At 37.6% G+C, this 18,390-nt stretch overlaps 1 protein-coding gene across 2 annotated transcripts in view; it reads right to left on the reverse strand.

Moving 5' to 3' along the window:
• Nucleotides 1-18,390, reverse strand: part of LOC126765246 (MTOR-associated protein MEAK7) — an 89,881-nt gene that overhangs the window by 13,791 nt on the left and 57,700 nt on the right. For both annotated transcript variants that reach the window (XM_050482934.1, XM_050482935.1), the window contains exons 2-5: nt 16,681-16,890; nt 16,305-16,620; nt 15,999-16,253; nt 15,825-15,943 (exon numbers count right to left, since the gene is read on the reverse strand). In XM_050482934.1, coding sequence (XP_050338891.1) covers nt 15,825-15,943; nt 15,999-16,253; nt 16,305-16,620; nt 16,681-16,890 — 900 coding nt within the window. The remainder of the gene's footprint in view (nt 1-15,824; nt 15,944-15,998; nt 16,254-16,304; nt 16,621-16,680; nt 16,891-18,390) is intronic.

The raw sequence follows: 18,390 nt of genomic DNA on the forward strand, positions 1-18,390 counted from the left end.
CTCTGGTTCAATAACGAAGCTCAGAAAGAAGAGACGTCTTCGGCATGCATGGCATATTCTCGAAAAGTGCGCAACAAATCCCTAGAGGCGTTTCGGGTTGCTGTTAAACCAGGAAATTCAGCACACAATCTTTGGAACTCGGCTAGACAAAACAATAAGCTAATATATATTAAACAGCAGAGGCCATTGGTGCAGGACCAATGTTGAGAAGGCAGAAGTGAAAAATTTGAATTCCATAATGCGAAATAAAATTTGATATCTAACTATTCGGTCGTTTATTACAAAGCTCGCCCAGTTTCTATACACCAGTAAGAATAAAATTTGTCATTGACCGTATGTCTGCAGCTCCGCCTCTTGCGTTGCCACTAGAGTGATTTGACTTTTAAGATCGTATCCTGAATGAATTTCTGCTACAAGTAGAACATCGAAGTTGTTAGTTTTAACATAGTGTTCGACTTCGGCGCTGTTTTTGCATAAGCTGTTGGCATTCAAGTCTTACTTGCATAGATCATTTGATGTCATGAGTTGAGTTACCAATTGTGTAAATTCAGCAGTCATCAGCATTACCATTTGCTGAATATGCATTTCCACTTTTTATACTCTTGCAACCAGTTGCTACAGAGTATTTTAGTCTTGTTCCTCTAACGGTTGTACATATCACCTAAGACTAATCAAGATAGATATAGGATAATATATATATATATAAATAATCAGGATGACGAGAAAAGTTGAAATCCGGGTAACTGTCTGTCTGTCCGTCCGTGCAAGCTGTGACTTGAGTAAAAATTGAGATTTCTCGATGAAATTTGATATGTGGGTTTCTTAGTGCAAAAAACAATTTCGAGTTCGTAGATGGGCGTAATCGGACCATCGAGCGTGGCCCGCCCTCTAACAAGTTTAATGAAGATATCTCCTAAACCACTCAAGCTACAACAGCCAAATTTGCTGAGTACAAATCTTATAAGAACGTCTACTGACAGTGTGAAAATGGATGAAATCGGTTGCACCCGAACTTAGCTCTTCCTCACTTGTTTCAATATTGATTTCTCATTAACGACTAACGAGGACATGTGTTGAGAAGGGTTACATGACTGGACTTCAGGGCCGTTCCGAAACAAACGTGTAAAGGTAGTATCAGTTTAGTTTAAAAACCTTTAGAGGATGCAGTGTGGCCTTCTCCACAGTGCACAGAGCAGGCTGCTGTTTCTTTCGATTTTGTGCTATCAGATGTTGGATGATTTTGTGCACATTTAACACACCTAAACGGTTTGTTGTTGTTGTCCGAACTCTTGGTATCTATGACACTGGATTTTCTTGGTGATTTGAAACATACAACTTCACGACAAAGCCTTTTCACATCGAAAATAAATTTTTTTGTTGACGCTGGTCTCAAGGTCAATAAAAAATGACATTTGTGTTTTATTTATATGCAGTTCCTCAATTTACTGATCGAGTGTGCACAACTTTTTAAATATTTCTTTGCTGATGTTAAATAAAATGTTGTACTGTACTAAGAGTACTGTTAATAGTACCGCTAATATTTCCATTCTTTGTAACTACATAGCGTGTCGTTGACCTCATTTACTTCGCTGAGTTCATTGGGCGTAACTGTACGCGAAAACTCATTCGATCAATTATTTGAGTATAGAAGCAAATGTTGGATGTGCACATATTTTGTCGGTAGAAACAAAAGAATTATATTACATTTCATTTTTGTTTTACATTAAAACATTATTATTAATTTTTTTTCATAAAGTTCCATTTTGTACGTAAAAAAAATTTTAGGAATCATTGCTCTACGTCCACCATAAAAAATTGTGGCTATGTTTCGCAAAAAAATATAAAAATTTGACAATCAAAGATTGGAAGAAAGTGATCTGGTCTGACGAGCCCAAAATAAATCGCTTTGGATCAGATTGGAGGCAGTGGGTGTTCGTTGATGCTATGGGGTTGTATGAATTGGAATGGGATTGGAAAATGTCATAGGAATATAAACGAATTACTCCAAACGATTATATTCATATTTTAGATCAAAACCTCTTAAGAAGCTTGAGTCAATGGGATCTCACTGTTGAAAATTCAACTTTTCAACAGGATAATGACCCCAAACATACCGCAAGAGTTACGAAAAGTTGGTTCCAAGATAAACAAATTAAAGTTCTCGATTGGCCACCGCGGTCACCGGACTTCAACCCAATAGAACAATTTTGGGGAGAACTCAAAAGGTCCTTGGTGTGGTGATTCAGTTCCTCGAAATCTTGACGAACTTTTGCAACAAGTGACAGCGCACTGGAACAAAATCACAATAGAAGCCTGATAGAAACTAATTAGCAGCATGCCTACCAGAATAAAAGCCGTTCTGCAAGCAAGAGGTGGCTATACGAAATATTGAGGTCAAGCTCAAATTAATGATCGAAACACTTTATCTTTGTTTTGTTTCACTTTTTGAATGAATTATAATTTGTTTTTTTAATAAAAAGTATTCCGATTTAATTTTGGTTTAATTTTTTCTTATATCCTTGAATAAGTTAACAAACCGCAAACATTCGATCATTGAGGAACTGTACATAATTTTTGTCATTAGTGAGGTGAAAAACTAAGTGTTTTTGATTGGCACGGTCACTCTTGATGTACATATTGTAGAGGAGTCGAATAATGAAGACCCTTCAGCACTGCTTTATACGCACGCTCCTCTTGCACTTTTCTATAGCTATCACTATCATTGACATAAGCCTTAATTTGCCATCTCTGACTGACTTGTAGGTAAACGTGACTATACCTGCAGCTTCTTCAGTCGTTTCCATATTATTAACATTCTGTGGTGGAGAACTTTCAGCCAGCGATTCGAGCTACTGGCCGCTTGAGAAGTGGAATTTTCCGAAGTTGTTTTTGCTTTTTGACGCATTTTCCTCTGTTTTTCTGATGAATCAGTGTCAGAATCTTCTATATCTGAGTTCAAGTGAGCCCCACATTTTAACTGCTGCCTTCGGAAATATCCCTTTGCGCTTAGAGGGTGCTGTCAGCCATTTTGTTGGTAACTGCCAGCAGACCAGCTCAGGATCTGACATCAGTAGACACTACAAACACTATAACACCAATCAACAAATGGAATTTATTTAATTTTTTATGATTGGTTCCTGAAAATTTGTTTGGAAAAGAAATATTTTTTTTCCAAACTAATTTTAAATAAAGTTTATTTTTTTTCCGCTCTGACAAACACTCAAAACGTTTGAAATACAGGTTTTTTTTACGACACAAACACGTTTATGGCATCGTGAAAGACGATGAATAGTAGATTTACGCATATGGGTCCGAACGTAAACAACAATCAATTGTATGGGTGTTTCAAGATGAGTCGACTCCAACAATAGTTTTTCGCGCACGGAGCACTTCCAAGCTAATGTTAACCTGGTTTTTTTGGAAAAACTGCACATGTCGCAACTATACCGCCTAAGACAGATCTATCTTCACCACAACAATGCGAGCTCTCACACATCGAGTGAAAAAACTGTAATTTTAAGCACTGATTCATCGATTTGATGAGTCATCCTCCGTATAGTTCTGACTTGGTACCGAATAACTCCTTATATGCCCATACGTAGAAAATAATTTAAGAGGTCAAGGTTTTTTGACACCTGAAGATGGGGATAATGCATTTAGAACGTATGTTTTGGGGACACTTCAATCAGAGTGGCAAAAGTGCTTGGAAAATTGGTTCAAACGTTTGACGTAATGAAGGATATTTTGAAAAACAATAAAGCGATTTTCGATAATTAATATATGTTTATGTCCTATAATCACAAAATTTAAAAAGCAACCTGTGTACATATGTACCTTGTAGTTGAATATGTATATTCAATCATAGAATCCATTGACCCTCTTATGCATGGGTTATTGTCCGAATGTATTTTTTGTATAGAATACTTCATTGTTTTCGTTAATTTTCATAGCGGCTTGGCAATATTATGCATTATTTTGAAAGAATGTAGGGTTTTGAGGAGCTCTTGACGTAACTTCTCCCTCCTTTAAGATTCTTTCGAGTCGTTCAATCAAAGCCAGGGAAATACCTTAAGGTGTACAGTACCCCGCCAACCCATTAGAAACATGGTAACTATGTGTAAAAATTTCCGAACAACGTTTTGTGAAAGTTTTTTTTTTGCATTAAATAGACTGTGCACATGTTACTACGTGTCAAATATAAAAAAAAAATGTACCGTGGCAATTAGCGGGACTTAAATACGAAATCATATTGAAATGTTTACTTCACTTGGAGTTAGCATTTGTGATTTCTAACTCATCAAAGATAAATTGAGTGGCGTAGTGGAAGAAACCGAATTTTGTATAAGTGTTTAACTATTATTTTAGAGATTTCATAGTTTTATTTTTAGATAAGTATTTTTTTTTTTGAAGTTTTCTGAAGCTTTATAATATAAGCAATGAAAAATATACTTTTTAGGAAATGGGGCATTTCTAACAAAAAAAAGTACATCCTATAGAGAAAAAAAAACAAATAGAAATGGTGCCGTTGCCCACACAAGAAAGCGGCAAAGTGCTGCCCAAATTAGGAAAATGTCTGAACGCATTCGGCGTAAAGTAGTGAGGCTCGCTCTAAAAACGCACACAAACCAGCTAGACAAATTACAAAGGAGCTAAATGATGCCCAGGTAAAAATATCGCAAGAGATAGTTCAACGCATCTTTTCAGAAAAAAAACTTGAAATTAAACCAAAATTGAGATTAGAACAAGGTAAACATAAAAAGTTATGAACGACCCCCGAAAGGGGGTTACACTGCTAAATAACATGATTTTCTTCTTAACAAAGATTATCTTTAGCGACGAATGCCGACTAGAAGCAGTAACAGAAACTATTCAATTTATGCAACGTAGGCCGTGTGAACGTTATGCAGAGAACTGCATTTAAAAAATGCTAAAACATCCCCCCAGTGTAATGATTTGGAGCTGCATATCGGATGAAGGTCCAGGACCAATTTATTTTGTTGAGAGAACGATAAATAGTGAGCAGGACATCAGTGTACTTCAACATGTTTTTGTACCATATTTGGCAACACTGAACCTTCCAGCAGCCCTATACACATATGTACATATATACACGATGAGGCGCCCTGCCATACCTCCCCACGAACGACTGATTTTCTTAACAACTTGGATGTCAATATATTACCTTGGGCGACTACACCCGACCTAAACCCCATCGAAAACTGTTGGGTGTTCCTTAAATAAAAGGTCTATTCCCGAAGAAATTCCAAAGCAGCTACACTTAAAGACAACATAAAGAACGTGTGGGTAAATGATACAGACTTAAAATAATGATAACAAATTGCTTAATATTATGCCTCAAAGAGTGAAGGCTGTTATTAAAAATAAAGGTTGTCAACCAAACGCAAAACTATATAAGTATTATATATGTACATATTTATAACTCATACAATCACCGACATATTCGGCATAAGATTTGTTAGAAAAACGGATTTCATTAAGACACAATACAACCAAGATTGCAGTGCAATCCTCATCTATCTATCATTAGGGTACTTTACATACAATCAACAATCACATGGAGTAAAGTGAGCCGGATGTTCGAAAATCCTGATACTAGGTAGGTCAAGCTTCCGCCCAATCTTATTTACCGTTACATTGACCGATATTTTCGGTCAAAAGTCAACAAAGGATACTTGATTCCAGATTTCCGGTATTTGGGGGCTTAAACAGTTCTGGTTTGGATTTGGGAAATTTTTGGTCATAAGGCCATACTTTAAAAGAATTAATATTGCCCATTTTTATTCCGTTATATTAAATACTTCTTGATTTGTACACTGAAATGTAAAAAAATTAAATGGAATTTTAAATTGTTATATGGGAAGTAGGCGTGGTTGTAATCCGATTTCGCACTATGACATAAGAATATGAGAAGAATGCCACGTACTACGTTTAGTCTAAACGGTCGGTCGGATATGTGATTTCACCAAAAAGTGGACGGTGTCACGCCCGTTGTCAAATTTTCACCCCGGCTCCCACAAAGCCTTCTCATACCATCTCGGAGGTAAATTTTAACGTCTCTGGCGTATTTACTTATTGATTTATCGCGCTGTTACTAGTTTATAACCATACCGTTTTACGAGGAGTGAGCGGAATTGTCATTTGATTTCATCCTTTTTCATACTGTCAGTAGGAGTTCCTATTATATTTAAGTCGGGTAAATTTGGTTGTTGTGACTTTTGAGGTTTATGATAAGTACATTAAACTTATTAGAGGGCTGGATCACGCCAACTTTTTCAAAATGTTTCGCCCTCAGGTGCGAAATTACAGTTTTATATCTTAAGTTAGTGCTTAGTTATGACACTTTATATGTTTTCGGGTAATGGCGTGAGTGTGGTCCGATTACACCCATCCACAAAGTCGTAATGTTTTTTGTGGTAATGAACCCTCATACCGAGTTTCATCAGAATATCTTAAATTATAGTCAAGTTACAGCTTGCATGGACGGACGGACAAACAGAAAATCACCCGCATTTCAACATTTCTGTTCATCCTGATCATTTATATATACAAGAAGCGTTCCAAAGTAAACAGGATTTAAAAAAAAAACAGAACAAATGGGTTTTTCGGCAAAATCAATTTATTTTATTCAAAATAGTCTCTTTCTGCTTCAATACAAAAAATTCAATATCTTTGGAATGGTATGGTCTTTTACAGATTATTAAAGGTGAATATTTTCTGCGTTGTGTCATATACTTTTCGATTTTTTTAGCGCGAAGAACACTTTAAAAATATCAATTGTTATATAAAAAATTATGTAAAATTTTATTATTTAAACAAATGGATCGTGAAAAAATATCTATAATGTAACATCTATAATATAGCATTTTTCTTTGACTTCACAAAATTTCATCGATTTATCTTTAGTAGTTTATAAGAAAAAAATTTTACAATTTCATCATGCTCTAAATTTCAATCTTCAATAACTTTAACAAAAAAAATAATTTTGACGAAATACCACGGGATATGCTTCTGGTCCCCTTCCTAATGAACTACTAATTTTCAAAGTCGGAGATTTTTCGAAATTTTCATGGATCACTTGACGCGGTTTGACAAACCTGGTAGTCGTTACGCAGCGAAGAAGAAAATCACGCATCACAAATAAAGTTAATGCTTTTTGACATGACATAATGCTGGCAAGAATATTAAAATGGAAATTATTTATTATGAAACTATTCGATTACTGCGAAAGTAAACTTTCAGTAAGCCCTATTATGTCAAATTATACAACGCATCGCATAAGTCTTCGAAGGCAGCCGTTCTTCCGCTTTCTGTCTGTACTCAACATACACTATCATCACCATTCCTAATTTCCTATCAGATTTTTTTTGTGTTTAAGTTATCATTTTTATAACTTCCAAGTTCTCTGAGCGCCATTCACTTGAAAGTAGCTCAAGCAGCTGACGACTTCTAGTTTTAGACCTAGTATCCTCTGGGTAGCCAACAAACATCTGTTTACAAGCAAGATAAAGTGAGAAACATCTCTTCCAAGGGTTGTGCGCTGGGTTTGAGACGGTAAATTCAACCTCTACGATGAAACATCCCCAAATGGGTTGAGGCTGATCGACTTCGCCAGGGCCCGAAATATGGTTATCTGTGGTACTAGATTTCAGCGTAAGAAAATTCATAAGATAAGATTGGTTTTCGGAAAATGCAAAATAACAGCTGGTAAGATGATGAGTGCCGTGTCGAAGTGCAGAGAAAACAGACTGTCTATTTCGCAACGTTACAATCGATCACACCAGGTGCGGGATGGGGTAGATACCGAGAGCTGAAGAGAGAAGCGAGACGCATTTGCAGACAAAAAAAAAGAGCCTGAAATGCGTGAGTATGAAGAACTTGACAAGCTAGCCGATAGGAGTAATGCTCGAAAATTCTACAAGATGCGGCGACTAACAGAAGGTTTCAAGACCGGAGCAAATTATGGAGGGTATACCTCTCCATCCTGCTGAAAGGTAGTGAAAGCCTAAACCCAGGATATGGGGAACCAAATTCCTCAATCGATGACGATGGAGCAGACGTTCCATTGCCCGACCATGAAGAAGTTCGAATAGCAATTACCCGTCTGGAGATTAACAAAGCGGCTGGGGCCCATGGATTGCCGGCCAAGCTATTCAAAACTGATAAGGAACATACATCTTTTTTGTAGAATATGGCCTGACTTAAGCCTGCCCGACGATTGCAATTTAAGTGTGCTCTGCCCAATTCACACAAAGGGAGACCCCACAATCTGCACTAACTACCGTGGGAAAAGCCTCCCAACATCGCAAATAAAGTTCAATCGGGTGTATTGTGTGGAAAATTAAAGCCTACCGTTGGAGAGATTTGGTAGAGAAAGACCTGGCTGCACTTGGTATCTCGTATTAGCGCCAAATTGCGAAAAGAAGAAATCTCTACATGTCCATAAGTTTTTGCTACCGTTATTAATAGGTTAGCAAAAATCCCACGCAAAACACTCCCCGAGGGCGCCGACTATCACCAGTCCACCACAGTATCCTAACGAATACGATACGGTTCAATTGGAAGGTTTCCTGCAAAGATCTGATTTTTTATCTGGGTGTTCGTTACTCCTCATTAACACTAGATAGTTACTATGGTTGGGGTATGAAAAAGGGCTAGATCAAGGTGTCATGCGACCTGTGCCGAAGATCAACATGGGCCGGGGATTTTAAATAGCCGAGTCTCGAACGGAACTTACGGTTACGTTGCGCACTCCGTAATAAGACAGCTTCGTAGCTCGGCCTATGCGCAAGTGGACATACATTCCACTACACTTATGGGTCGAAAACTTTAACAAGGGCAAGGGTCTCGATCCCGGTTACACCAATGCAGTTCATTTAAGCCTTTAATTTGAATCTGTCTATAGAGGGGTTCAAATTCATTAAGTCCTTCGAGATCCCCGTAGCAGAATCTGGAATAGAGCAGACTCTGTTATTGCTAAAAAAGAAATCGATTGAACCGCTGCAAAAAAAGTGGCGGGGAGATCAATTACGGAGGTGAGAATCACTGCCTATGAGACTAATGGTGCAGATCGCCTAGCATCGGAAAACGAGATGGGAGGAGTCTAGAAAGATCCTATGGAGAGCTCGAGGGATGTTGAAAGTATAGAGCAAGGTGAGTTTTCTTCGGGTCTGAGCTTGCGGACAGACTCCCAAAACTTTATACTGAATAATAAATAATAATAGGTTGTCAAAAAAGTTTTGCGGTATTTTCGCTAGTTAGCGCTGAAAGCGCGTAGTTCTAGTTTTATTCGTCGCATCGGGTCATGCTACACCTTTTTGGAAAGCTCATTTCACGCGCTAACACGTGTTTAATTGTCGTTTCTTTTAAGTCGTTCGTGAGTTATAGCGTCGCAAACATGGAGCAAATAAAGAGAAAATACGGCATATTTAACAGTACTACTACGATAAAGGCAAAAATGCATCTCAAGCCGCCAATAAAATTTGTGCAGTTTATGGACCCGATACAGTTTCCATTTCCACCGCACAACGATGGTTTCAACGTTTTGTTCTGGTGTAGAGGTGGTCGAAGATGCGCCACGCTCCATAAGGCCTGTCGTCGAAAATTGCGATAAAATCGCAGAATTGATCGAAAGAGACCGGCATAGTAGCAGCCGTAGCATCGGTAGCTGGGCATGAGTCATCAAAAATTCATTTCAATTTCAATTAAAAAAAAAAATCAATAAAAATACCGCAAGACTTTTTTGACAACCCAATATAAATCACAGCAAGCTATTTATAATCCGCTCATCGCAGTTTTAAAATTTTTTTATTAAGGAAGTCTGGTATTTTATTATCCTTCTCGTGGATTTATTATATGTCCATTTCGTAATATCCTAATGTTAATAACCATCTCTTTGACATAGGATTTACGTCTTTGAAATGCGATTTTGCATATAACATTTAAGTAGTTTTGTGATCAGTTTACAAATTGAACTGTGTGCCATGAAGATAAGGTCGAAAATATGATACTACCCAAAAATTAGCCAAAAGCTTCTTTTCGGTGGTTTTTCTCATAATTATTTTATCTATGTTTCTATTTTATTTTAGCACTGTCTCTTTGTGGTATGGTTTTTAAATTAAAAGTATATACTTATATTTGGGGACCATCGGTGGTCCACGTCGCCAGATAAGCGCAGTGCCCGTGGACCATCAGTGGTCCACGCGGGGTAGAACACGTTAATGTCCTACTAGCATCTGTTGTCTGTCTGTTGTTTCTTTTGAAATCTGATCATTTTAAAATTGGGGTTTCAATAAGCGACCCGTTTAATTTCTAAAATGAATTCATATTATTGCACCCTCAAATAGGAAAGTTGTATCATTAATATTTACAGTGTTGTTGCCAATATTTATTTTTCCCTATTCCTTTTTCGTCTCAAAATATTTTGTCCACCAGATTTGACAAGTTTCAAGTCATATCAGCGTCTTTGTTAAGTTTTTGAGGAAGAAGTAAGAATCTCCTTTGTTACTGAACTATTTTCATTCATTAGTGATAAAAAGTGCCTGTTCCTATTACGCATTTTACTTTTTCATAATTGTATGCTAACTGAAAAAGTATCTGTGATTGTTGTATAGGCTCAGGTTGGCTTTTTTCTTGGCTAAAATTTAATCGCTTTGAGACTTGTTTAAAAGTATTAGTTACGTTAGTTATAATAACTAAAGCTAAGTTAGCGGTTATATTTGTAATTAAGGTTTTCGAGACATCCTTTTTATTACATAATGTTTTAAGGTCAACCGGTTTTAATACATGATATTCATATTTTTCAATAATTTCCGACAATAGCTATAAAAACTTATATACATATATAAATAGCATGTGACTCCCTCGCTGCCAGTCCTTGCTAATTAAAGTCCTGCCCTCTGTAATTGTAATTCTTAATTATCGGCCTCCTAAAACATGGGGGAATACTGAGGTATAGTTATGGTTGTGAGGTTATGCAGTTACAGGTTTAGGACTATACCCAATTCTTACTCTTGCGTCCTCGCCGCGGGTCCTGGAGACGTGAGTAATCCTTGTGTAAGATGCGGTAGCCAAAGATATGACTGTGCTTGGCAATTTTAACGCCAGGGTGGGCATAGAAGGCGCCTTTGGTGCAACAGTCGGAAAATTCAGCCCCCATAGCCAAACCTCTCAAAATGGGTTAAGGCTGATCGACTTCACAGGACGGACGGACAGGGACGGAAATATAGTTGTCTCTAGAACTAGATTCCAGCGCAAGCTACTTAGTTCGTAACCAGACCAATCATGTTGTAATACATGTACGACACGTCTCGCCGATTTCGAGAAACTTCTTTCACAACCGACAACGAAACGGTTTTCTATTCGACTTGCACTCCTGCTCAGAAATGCAAGCGAAACCAATTGTTATTTTGTAAATGTCGAAAAATAGCTGTTACGAGAGGACTGCCGTGTTGCAGTGGGGAGAAAGCAAACAGCCTACCTCGCAAAGTAGCGATCGACCACACCACCAGCGGGGAGGGATAGATACCCAGAGTTGAAGAGGGAAACGAGACGCATATGCAGTCAAAAAAAGTAAGAGGCACTCCTGCTCTCTGACTCGCAACTCGCTATAAGGGAACTGATGCCCTCCCACGTCAAGTTCCTTACGTCAGATGCAAGCGAAACTTTTTGTTTTTGAAAATGTGAAAAAAAACAGATGTTACGATGAAGACTGTTGCAGTGGAGAGAAAACAGACAGCGTACCTCACAAAGTTTCGATCGAACACACCACGGGCGGGGAGGGATAGATACCCAGAGTTGGAGAGGGAAACGAGACTCGTGTGCAGACAAAAAAGGAAAAAGGCCGAAATGTCTAAATATGAAAAGCTTGAAAAGTTGGTCGACAGGGGTAATGCTCGAAAATTCTACGAAAACGAAAAATGTACAGCTGCTAACAATGGAATTGATATCAGGCCTCAACAACCACGCCGCTTTCCCATGCTAGATAAGGAAGCGAAGCGTATGGGTATGGTTGTGAAAGAGAACAAAAGAAATATTTCCTGTCATCAGTCATTTCATTCGCGACTTGGCTCGAACGTCACTGTTGACAGTCATAACTTTGAAGTCGTGGATAATTTCGTCTATCTTGGAACCAACATCAACACCAACAACAATATCAGCCCCGAAATTCAACACATAATCATTTTGCCGACAGAGGTTACTTTGGACTGAGTAGGCAAATGAAAAGTAAAGTCCTCTCTCGACGAACAAAGACCAAAGTCAACAAGTCTCTAATCATTCCCGTCATACTTTATGGTGCGGAGGCATGGACAAGGACGTCATCTGATGATCCTTGTTCAAGAGAAAGATTATGCAGAAGATTTATTTACCTTTGCGTATTGTAAAAATTACTTTTCACTGAGCTCGTACAGTTAAGCCTTGATGGAAGGTAAAACACCTCTTATTACTAATTATGCGTAAGCTGCTGAGTTTACAGTACCATCTACTATAATTATTTTGCCAACATCATAACTCGTGAATGCTCCGCAGCAATTTCTGAAGTTTTCTTCTTTCTTCGATTTGTTTCAAAATCTCCTCACTTAAGATTCGCTACATTCAACTTTTCGAGAAATAGGCACCATTTGTCATCTGTGGCTTTTTAGACACAATAATGTCTATCTTTCGCATTGTAATTAAAACCATTGTTTTCACATCAACTTACTTCACCAATTACTCGTAACATAATATTAATTTCAATTAAATTTTTGTACTTTAACCACAATAAATATTGAAACATCAAAATACTTGTCATTTGATAACGGGCTTTTCCAGAAATACCAACAAAATCACTCAAATGCTTTTTTTTGTTTTTTTTGTTTTTTTTAATGAGCCGGAGTGTATGTTTCACTTATACCTGAGACAGACATGTAGTAACAATACCATATGTGTGTCACCAAATACTGACAAAATACCATATGAGCAATGTAGTATTTTGCTGCAATACTATGATGTTTCATTGTGGTATTTGTATAAACACAGCTAAACAACAAAGGTTAAAAACTTTGCTAAAAGCTTTTACACAAAAGCTTTTCAAAATATTCTGTCAAAATGACTTAAAAAATGAATTAATGAAATGGAAAACAAAAAATGTTTAACAATTTTTCTTCCGAAAAAGCAGGAAATTCCTCATTTCATGTGAGGATTTTAGGGAGACTTTAACCAAATGGCTTTTTTGCAATGAAAATACATTAACTTTAGAGTATTTAAAAAAATTGCACTTATTTTTTCAATAACACACAACTACATATTTATTGTTTACAATTTTTTTGGGTAGCCTTAGAACAACTGTTTGAAGGCGAGCTAAAGTGAGAGGGCGAAACATCCCCTCCACAGGGTTGTGACCCGCCACGTAAAAAACGCCTCAATGAAAAAGTATAAACAGCCTCGAATTAGAGACCCTCCTTTTGATGACGATCATGGCAAGCGAACTAAGTATTACGATTTTAGGGCATGCACCTGGAATGTCCGATCCCCTAATTGGAAAGATGCCGCTGCTTAGCTGGTTGATGTCCGCCGTGCAAGAAATGCGATGGACAGGACAAGGACAGAGACGAGTAAGTCCTTGTGACATTTACTACAGTGGCCATATAAAGGAGCGCAAGTTTTGTGTTGGATTCGTGGTGGGAGAGAGACTCCGTCGCCGAGTACTGCCATTCACTCCGGTGGATAAAAGTCTAGCCATAATCCACATCAAAGCGAAGTCCTTCAACATATCACTGATTTACGCCCACGCCCCGACGGAAGAGAAGGACGATGTGACCAAAGTTGCCTTCTATGAGCGCTTGGAGCGCGCTTATGAGAGCTGCCCCCGCCACGATGTCAAAATCGTGCTTGGCGACTTTAACGCCAGGATGGGCCAAAAAGGTATTTTTGGTACAACAGTCGGTAAATTCAGCCTCCAGGAGGAAACATCCTCAAATGGGTTGAGTCCGATCGACTTCGCCGGGGCACGAAATATGGTTATCTGTGGTACTAGATTTCAGCCTAAGAAAATTCATCAAGCTAACTGGCTGTCTCTGGATCGAAAATCTACCAAACAAAGACGGAAGACACGTTCCCAGTGTTTTAGAGTATGGAGTCCTAACATCGACTCGGACCACTATCTTGTTGAAGCCAAGATGCGCACCCGCCTCTGTGGAAGGAAGGTTTGACGTCGAGAAGTTGCAATGACAATAGACAGCCGAACGAATTTCGACTCGACTTGCACGCGTGCTCTTTGAGAGCACTCGTCAACAACTCGGTTTAAGGGAACTGTGATACGGCATATCAAGCTCCTTACGTACAGCTGCAACCGAAACCATTGGTATTCGGGAAATGCAAAAAAACAGCTGGTACGATGAGGAGTGCCTTGTCGCAGCGGAGAGAAAACAGACTGCCTACTTTGCAACGTTACAATCGACCACAACACGTGCTGGATGGGATAGATACCGAGAGTTTAAAAGCGAAGCGAGACGCATTTGCAGACAAAAAAAAGAGAGAGGCCGAAATGCGTGAGTATGAAGAGCTTGACGAGCTGGCCGACAGTAGTAGCGAACGAAGATTCTACGAAAAGATGCGTCGACTAACAGAAGGAAGAAGTTCGATTAGCAATTACCCGTCTGAAGAACAACAAGGCGGTGGATTGCCGGCCGAGCTATTCAAACACAGCGGCGAAGAACTGATAAGGAGTATGCATCAGATTCTTTGTTGAATATGGTCGGACGCAAGGATGCCCAACGATTGGAATTGAAGTGTGCCCTGCCCAGTACACAAAAAGGGAAGAGTGGGATAAGCCTTCTTACCATTGAATATAAGGTGCCATCGAGCGTATTGTGTGAAAAATTAAAGCGCACTGTCAATAAACTGATTGGACCTTATCAGTATGGCTTTGGGACTAGCAAATCAACAACTGACCAGATATTCACCATGCGCCAAACCTTGGAAAATACCCCTGAAAAGGGAATCGACACTCACTACCTTTTCGTCGTTTTCAAAGCTGCTTATGACAACACGAAAAAGAGCTGACTTTATGGCGACTAATATGACTAATACGTCTGTGTAAACTGACGTCGAGCAATACCAAAATTGTCAGGATCGGGATGGACCTCTCCGAGCCTTTCGACAAGGCGACTCCCTTTCGTGTGGCTTCTTCAGCCTACTTTTGGAGAAAATAATTCGAGCTACAGAACTGAATAGAAAAGGTACCATCTTCTACAAGAGTGTACGTATGGTGATGACATTGATATCGAAGGTCTAAACATCCGCGCCATCTCCAGATTGGATAAGGAAGCAAAGCAAATGGGTCTGGTGGTGAACGAGGGCAAGACGAAATATCTCCTTTCATCAAGCAAACAAGGTGGAGAAGAACCTGGCTTCGCTTGGAAGCTCCAATTAGCGCTACTTTGCGAAAAGAAAAAAACAACTGGCGCGCTGTTATTAACTCGACTTTAACCGCGTAAGCGATTTATACGCCAGTAAAGAATAAGAATATACTAAATGAAACCTAATATCCTTTTTTATAATTAACCCTTTCGTGAGCTGAATTGATTAATTTTGATTTTTCGTTTAAATATTTTCAGCTGTCAAATCATCAGTTTATAGGTTAGCAACATCTATAAAACTTCTACTATTTTCAACGCAATACCTAAAAAGAGGTTGCTTGGCCTGAAGTTGAATTTCTTAATTTCAATTCAACTGAGTAGAGTTGAACGCCGTAGTAGGTGCAATAAGCATTTTCCCTAAGTAGAATATATTGCGTTTTTATATAATTCATAAACATTCTTACTTACTAATCCGTTCGGCATAGTTTGTTGATTTAAATTTAAATATTGGTAATGGTTATTATATCCCGTGCTATTAAAACATCGCATTGCTGGACTCAAGGTATAAAGAAGTGAACTTTCATTACCTTAAAAAAAGGTAAATTATTAGAAATTGATGAAAATTATGTACACATATCATACCAAAAAAATGTGATTTTAACGCCCAAGACTCTGGGCTGTAACCAGCAAACAAATACCGATCTTCGTCTTCGATAACCAAAAGAGTAGGTCCCTGGTTCAAAATCTTTCCTAACATTGTTGAAAAGCTTTCGCCCATTATTTGTGCTGAGAATAAAAAGCGCCATTTGTTTCTATGTTCATTTGGCAAATTACTATTCACAAAAATCACATGTGGAATGTCTAAGATTGGGGTGTAATTTGTGCCAACGGCTAGTCCTAAGGAAAGTAGTAATTAATATATTTTTTAATTTACAATTTAATATTTACCTTCTAATACTGGTAAGATGTTAGGGGAGGGAAAACAGCTTGATTTTAGAGACTTTGTGGAATTTCTGCTATATAAGCCATTAAAAACTTCTCTCCATATAATGAGAAATGTTGGATTTATCTGCAGCCATTCCTCCAGCTGGCTTAAATTAAGGTAATGATCATGGCCTTGACACATACTGCGAATAAGTCCTTTTGAAAATGCAAATATTGTCCGATCTGTCGACTGAAACCCATGTTGCTTCCAATTTTCAAACGCTTCGGTGCAATGATAGGACTCGATTTTTAAATAACTTTTTAGAACAGCTGAAATATACTGGTAAACAAATATTAACAAATAATTTACGTGCACAATAAAAAATCTTCAGAATCTCACATGTTCCAATTCCTTTATTGTGTATTGATTTGTATCAGTTTGCTCCAAAGACAAGGCTAAAAAATTTACTTTATCATCGATTGTTCCACTCTCGACTATATTATACGGTTCGGCATACCGGCCAAGAGTAATTGGAAAGTGTATCCTTTTGAAAATAAAATTTGCAGTGCATTGAGCCAAATGAGGATCTATAATGTTTGACCAATACCCCTAGAAATTTGAAAAAAGTGTAAAATCTATGAACAAAATCAAATCGCAATAGTTTTATTCAACAGATATTTATAATGAAATAAGGCAATTATCAAATATTTTCAAAAAATAAGGAAGAGCTAAGTTCGGAATTCGAGCGATTTGTGTTTCTAGCGCGAAAGGAAGGTAAGTCCAGAAATTTGTTTATTATTAATATATTTTAAATTAATAACTTAATTCCATTACAGCATTTAATATCTAATGCGATCTAATCTAATGCGAAAAAAGGCAAGGAAATTTTTTTAAATATTTGTAAATAAATATAATTAATTCCTATGTATATCTCTCACTTTAGAAATCTGCAATTACATCAACATCAACAGCAGAAGCTGGAGCACAATTTTGTTTGGTGAGTTTTGTCAAATTATATATAATATTATTATTCTATATATAATAGTTAATTAATTAAATGGCCAGTGCGGTTGGTCCAAATTATTGTCGGTTTATAAAAAGAAACTATTATGTTTAACCAGTGCGAGCGGTTGACAAATGTTTATTTTATATATGTGTTTTTTTATATGTTTAAAGCGGCCTGGGCAGTGCTAAAATTACGTTAAAGCAATGCTTGTTTTTTGAAATTGTCGCACTCGTTAATTCTAGTGTTATCTATGCTAATATAAATATAAAGAGGATAGAGAAAAATTTTTTCACAATTGGGAACATCAAAAAAGTTAGGCATCCATACCAATAATGTAACCCAAGGTATGAAAAAATTATCAAAAAATACCAATACCACACTGTTGCGACTCAAATAGTTCTTATAATTTTTCAATTACATTTTTATAGATTGTAAGCAAATAATTTAGTACAGTTTAACATAATTTCATTTTAAAATGCACAAAAGATCTAGATCTCAACTTTCTAGAAATAGTTTCCAGGCGAGGGTATCGAAAACGCTTTTTGTTTGTGATGCACCAGCTCGCGCATTTGTAACTGGTGTGAAGTCACACGCCAGGAAGAATAGCTGCCCTAAATGCGTTCAGGAAGGTATTTGTAAAGAATGGATAGTGTATTTCTCACTCGTATGAGAACTTAGGACTGATAGTTCATTTTAAAATAGATTAGATATAAGTCATCATTTAGACCAATTTAGGCAGAAGGAAAATTTGCTAGAATCGGCAAATATTGACATTGTTTTTTAATTTCCGTTAGATCCCATGCACTTAGTTGATTTAAGGTGTTTATACGACTTCATGGCCTCTCGCCCCTCCACACAACATTCATCCCACAACTCACATTCATCACACCACACCACATTCAGCACATATATTGAAGTTTCGCCGGCAAAGGGAAATACATACAAATATAAATTGCTACATTTTTATATATCTTTAATTTAACAAAACCCACAAAGGGATACATAATCAAAGCGTAAGTATTCCCCCCACATAATCAGTGAAACTAAGTGCAACGAACAAATGGTCCTTCGAGCCGCTCAGAAAGGCACCTAAGATAAAACAC

Source organism: Bactrocera neohumeralis, unplaced genomic scaffold (genome assembly GCF_024586455.1).
Source record: "Bactrocera neohumeralis isolate Rockhampton unplaced genomic scaffold, APGP_CSIRO_Bneo_wtdbg2-racon-allhic-juicebox.fasta_v2 cluster10, whole genome shotgun sequence".
Taxonomy (NCBI): Eukaryota; Metazoa; Arthropoda; class Insecta; order Diptera; family Tephritidae; genus Bactrocera; species Bactrocera neohumeralis.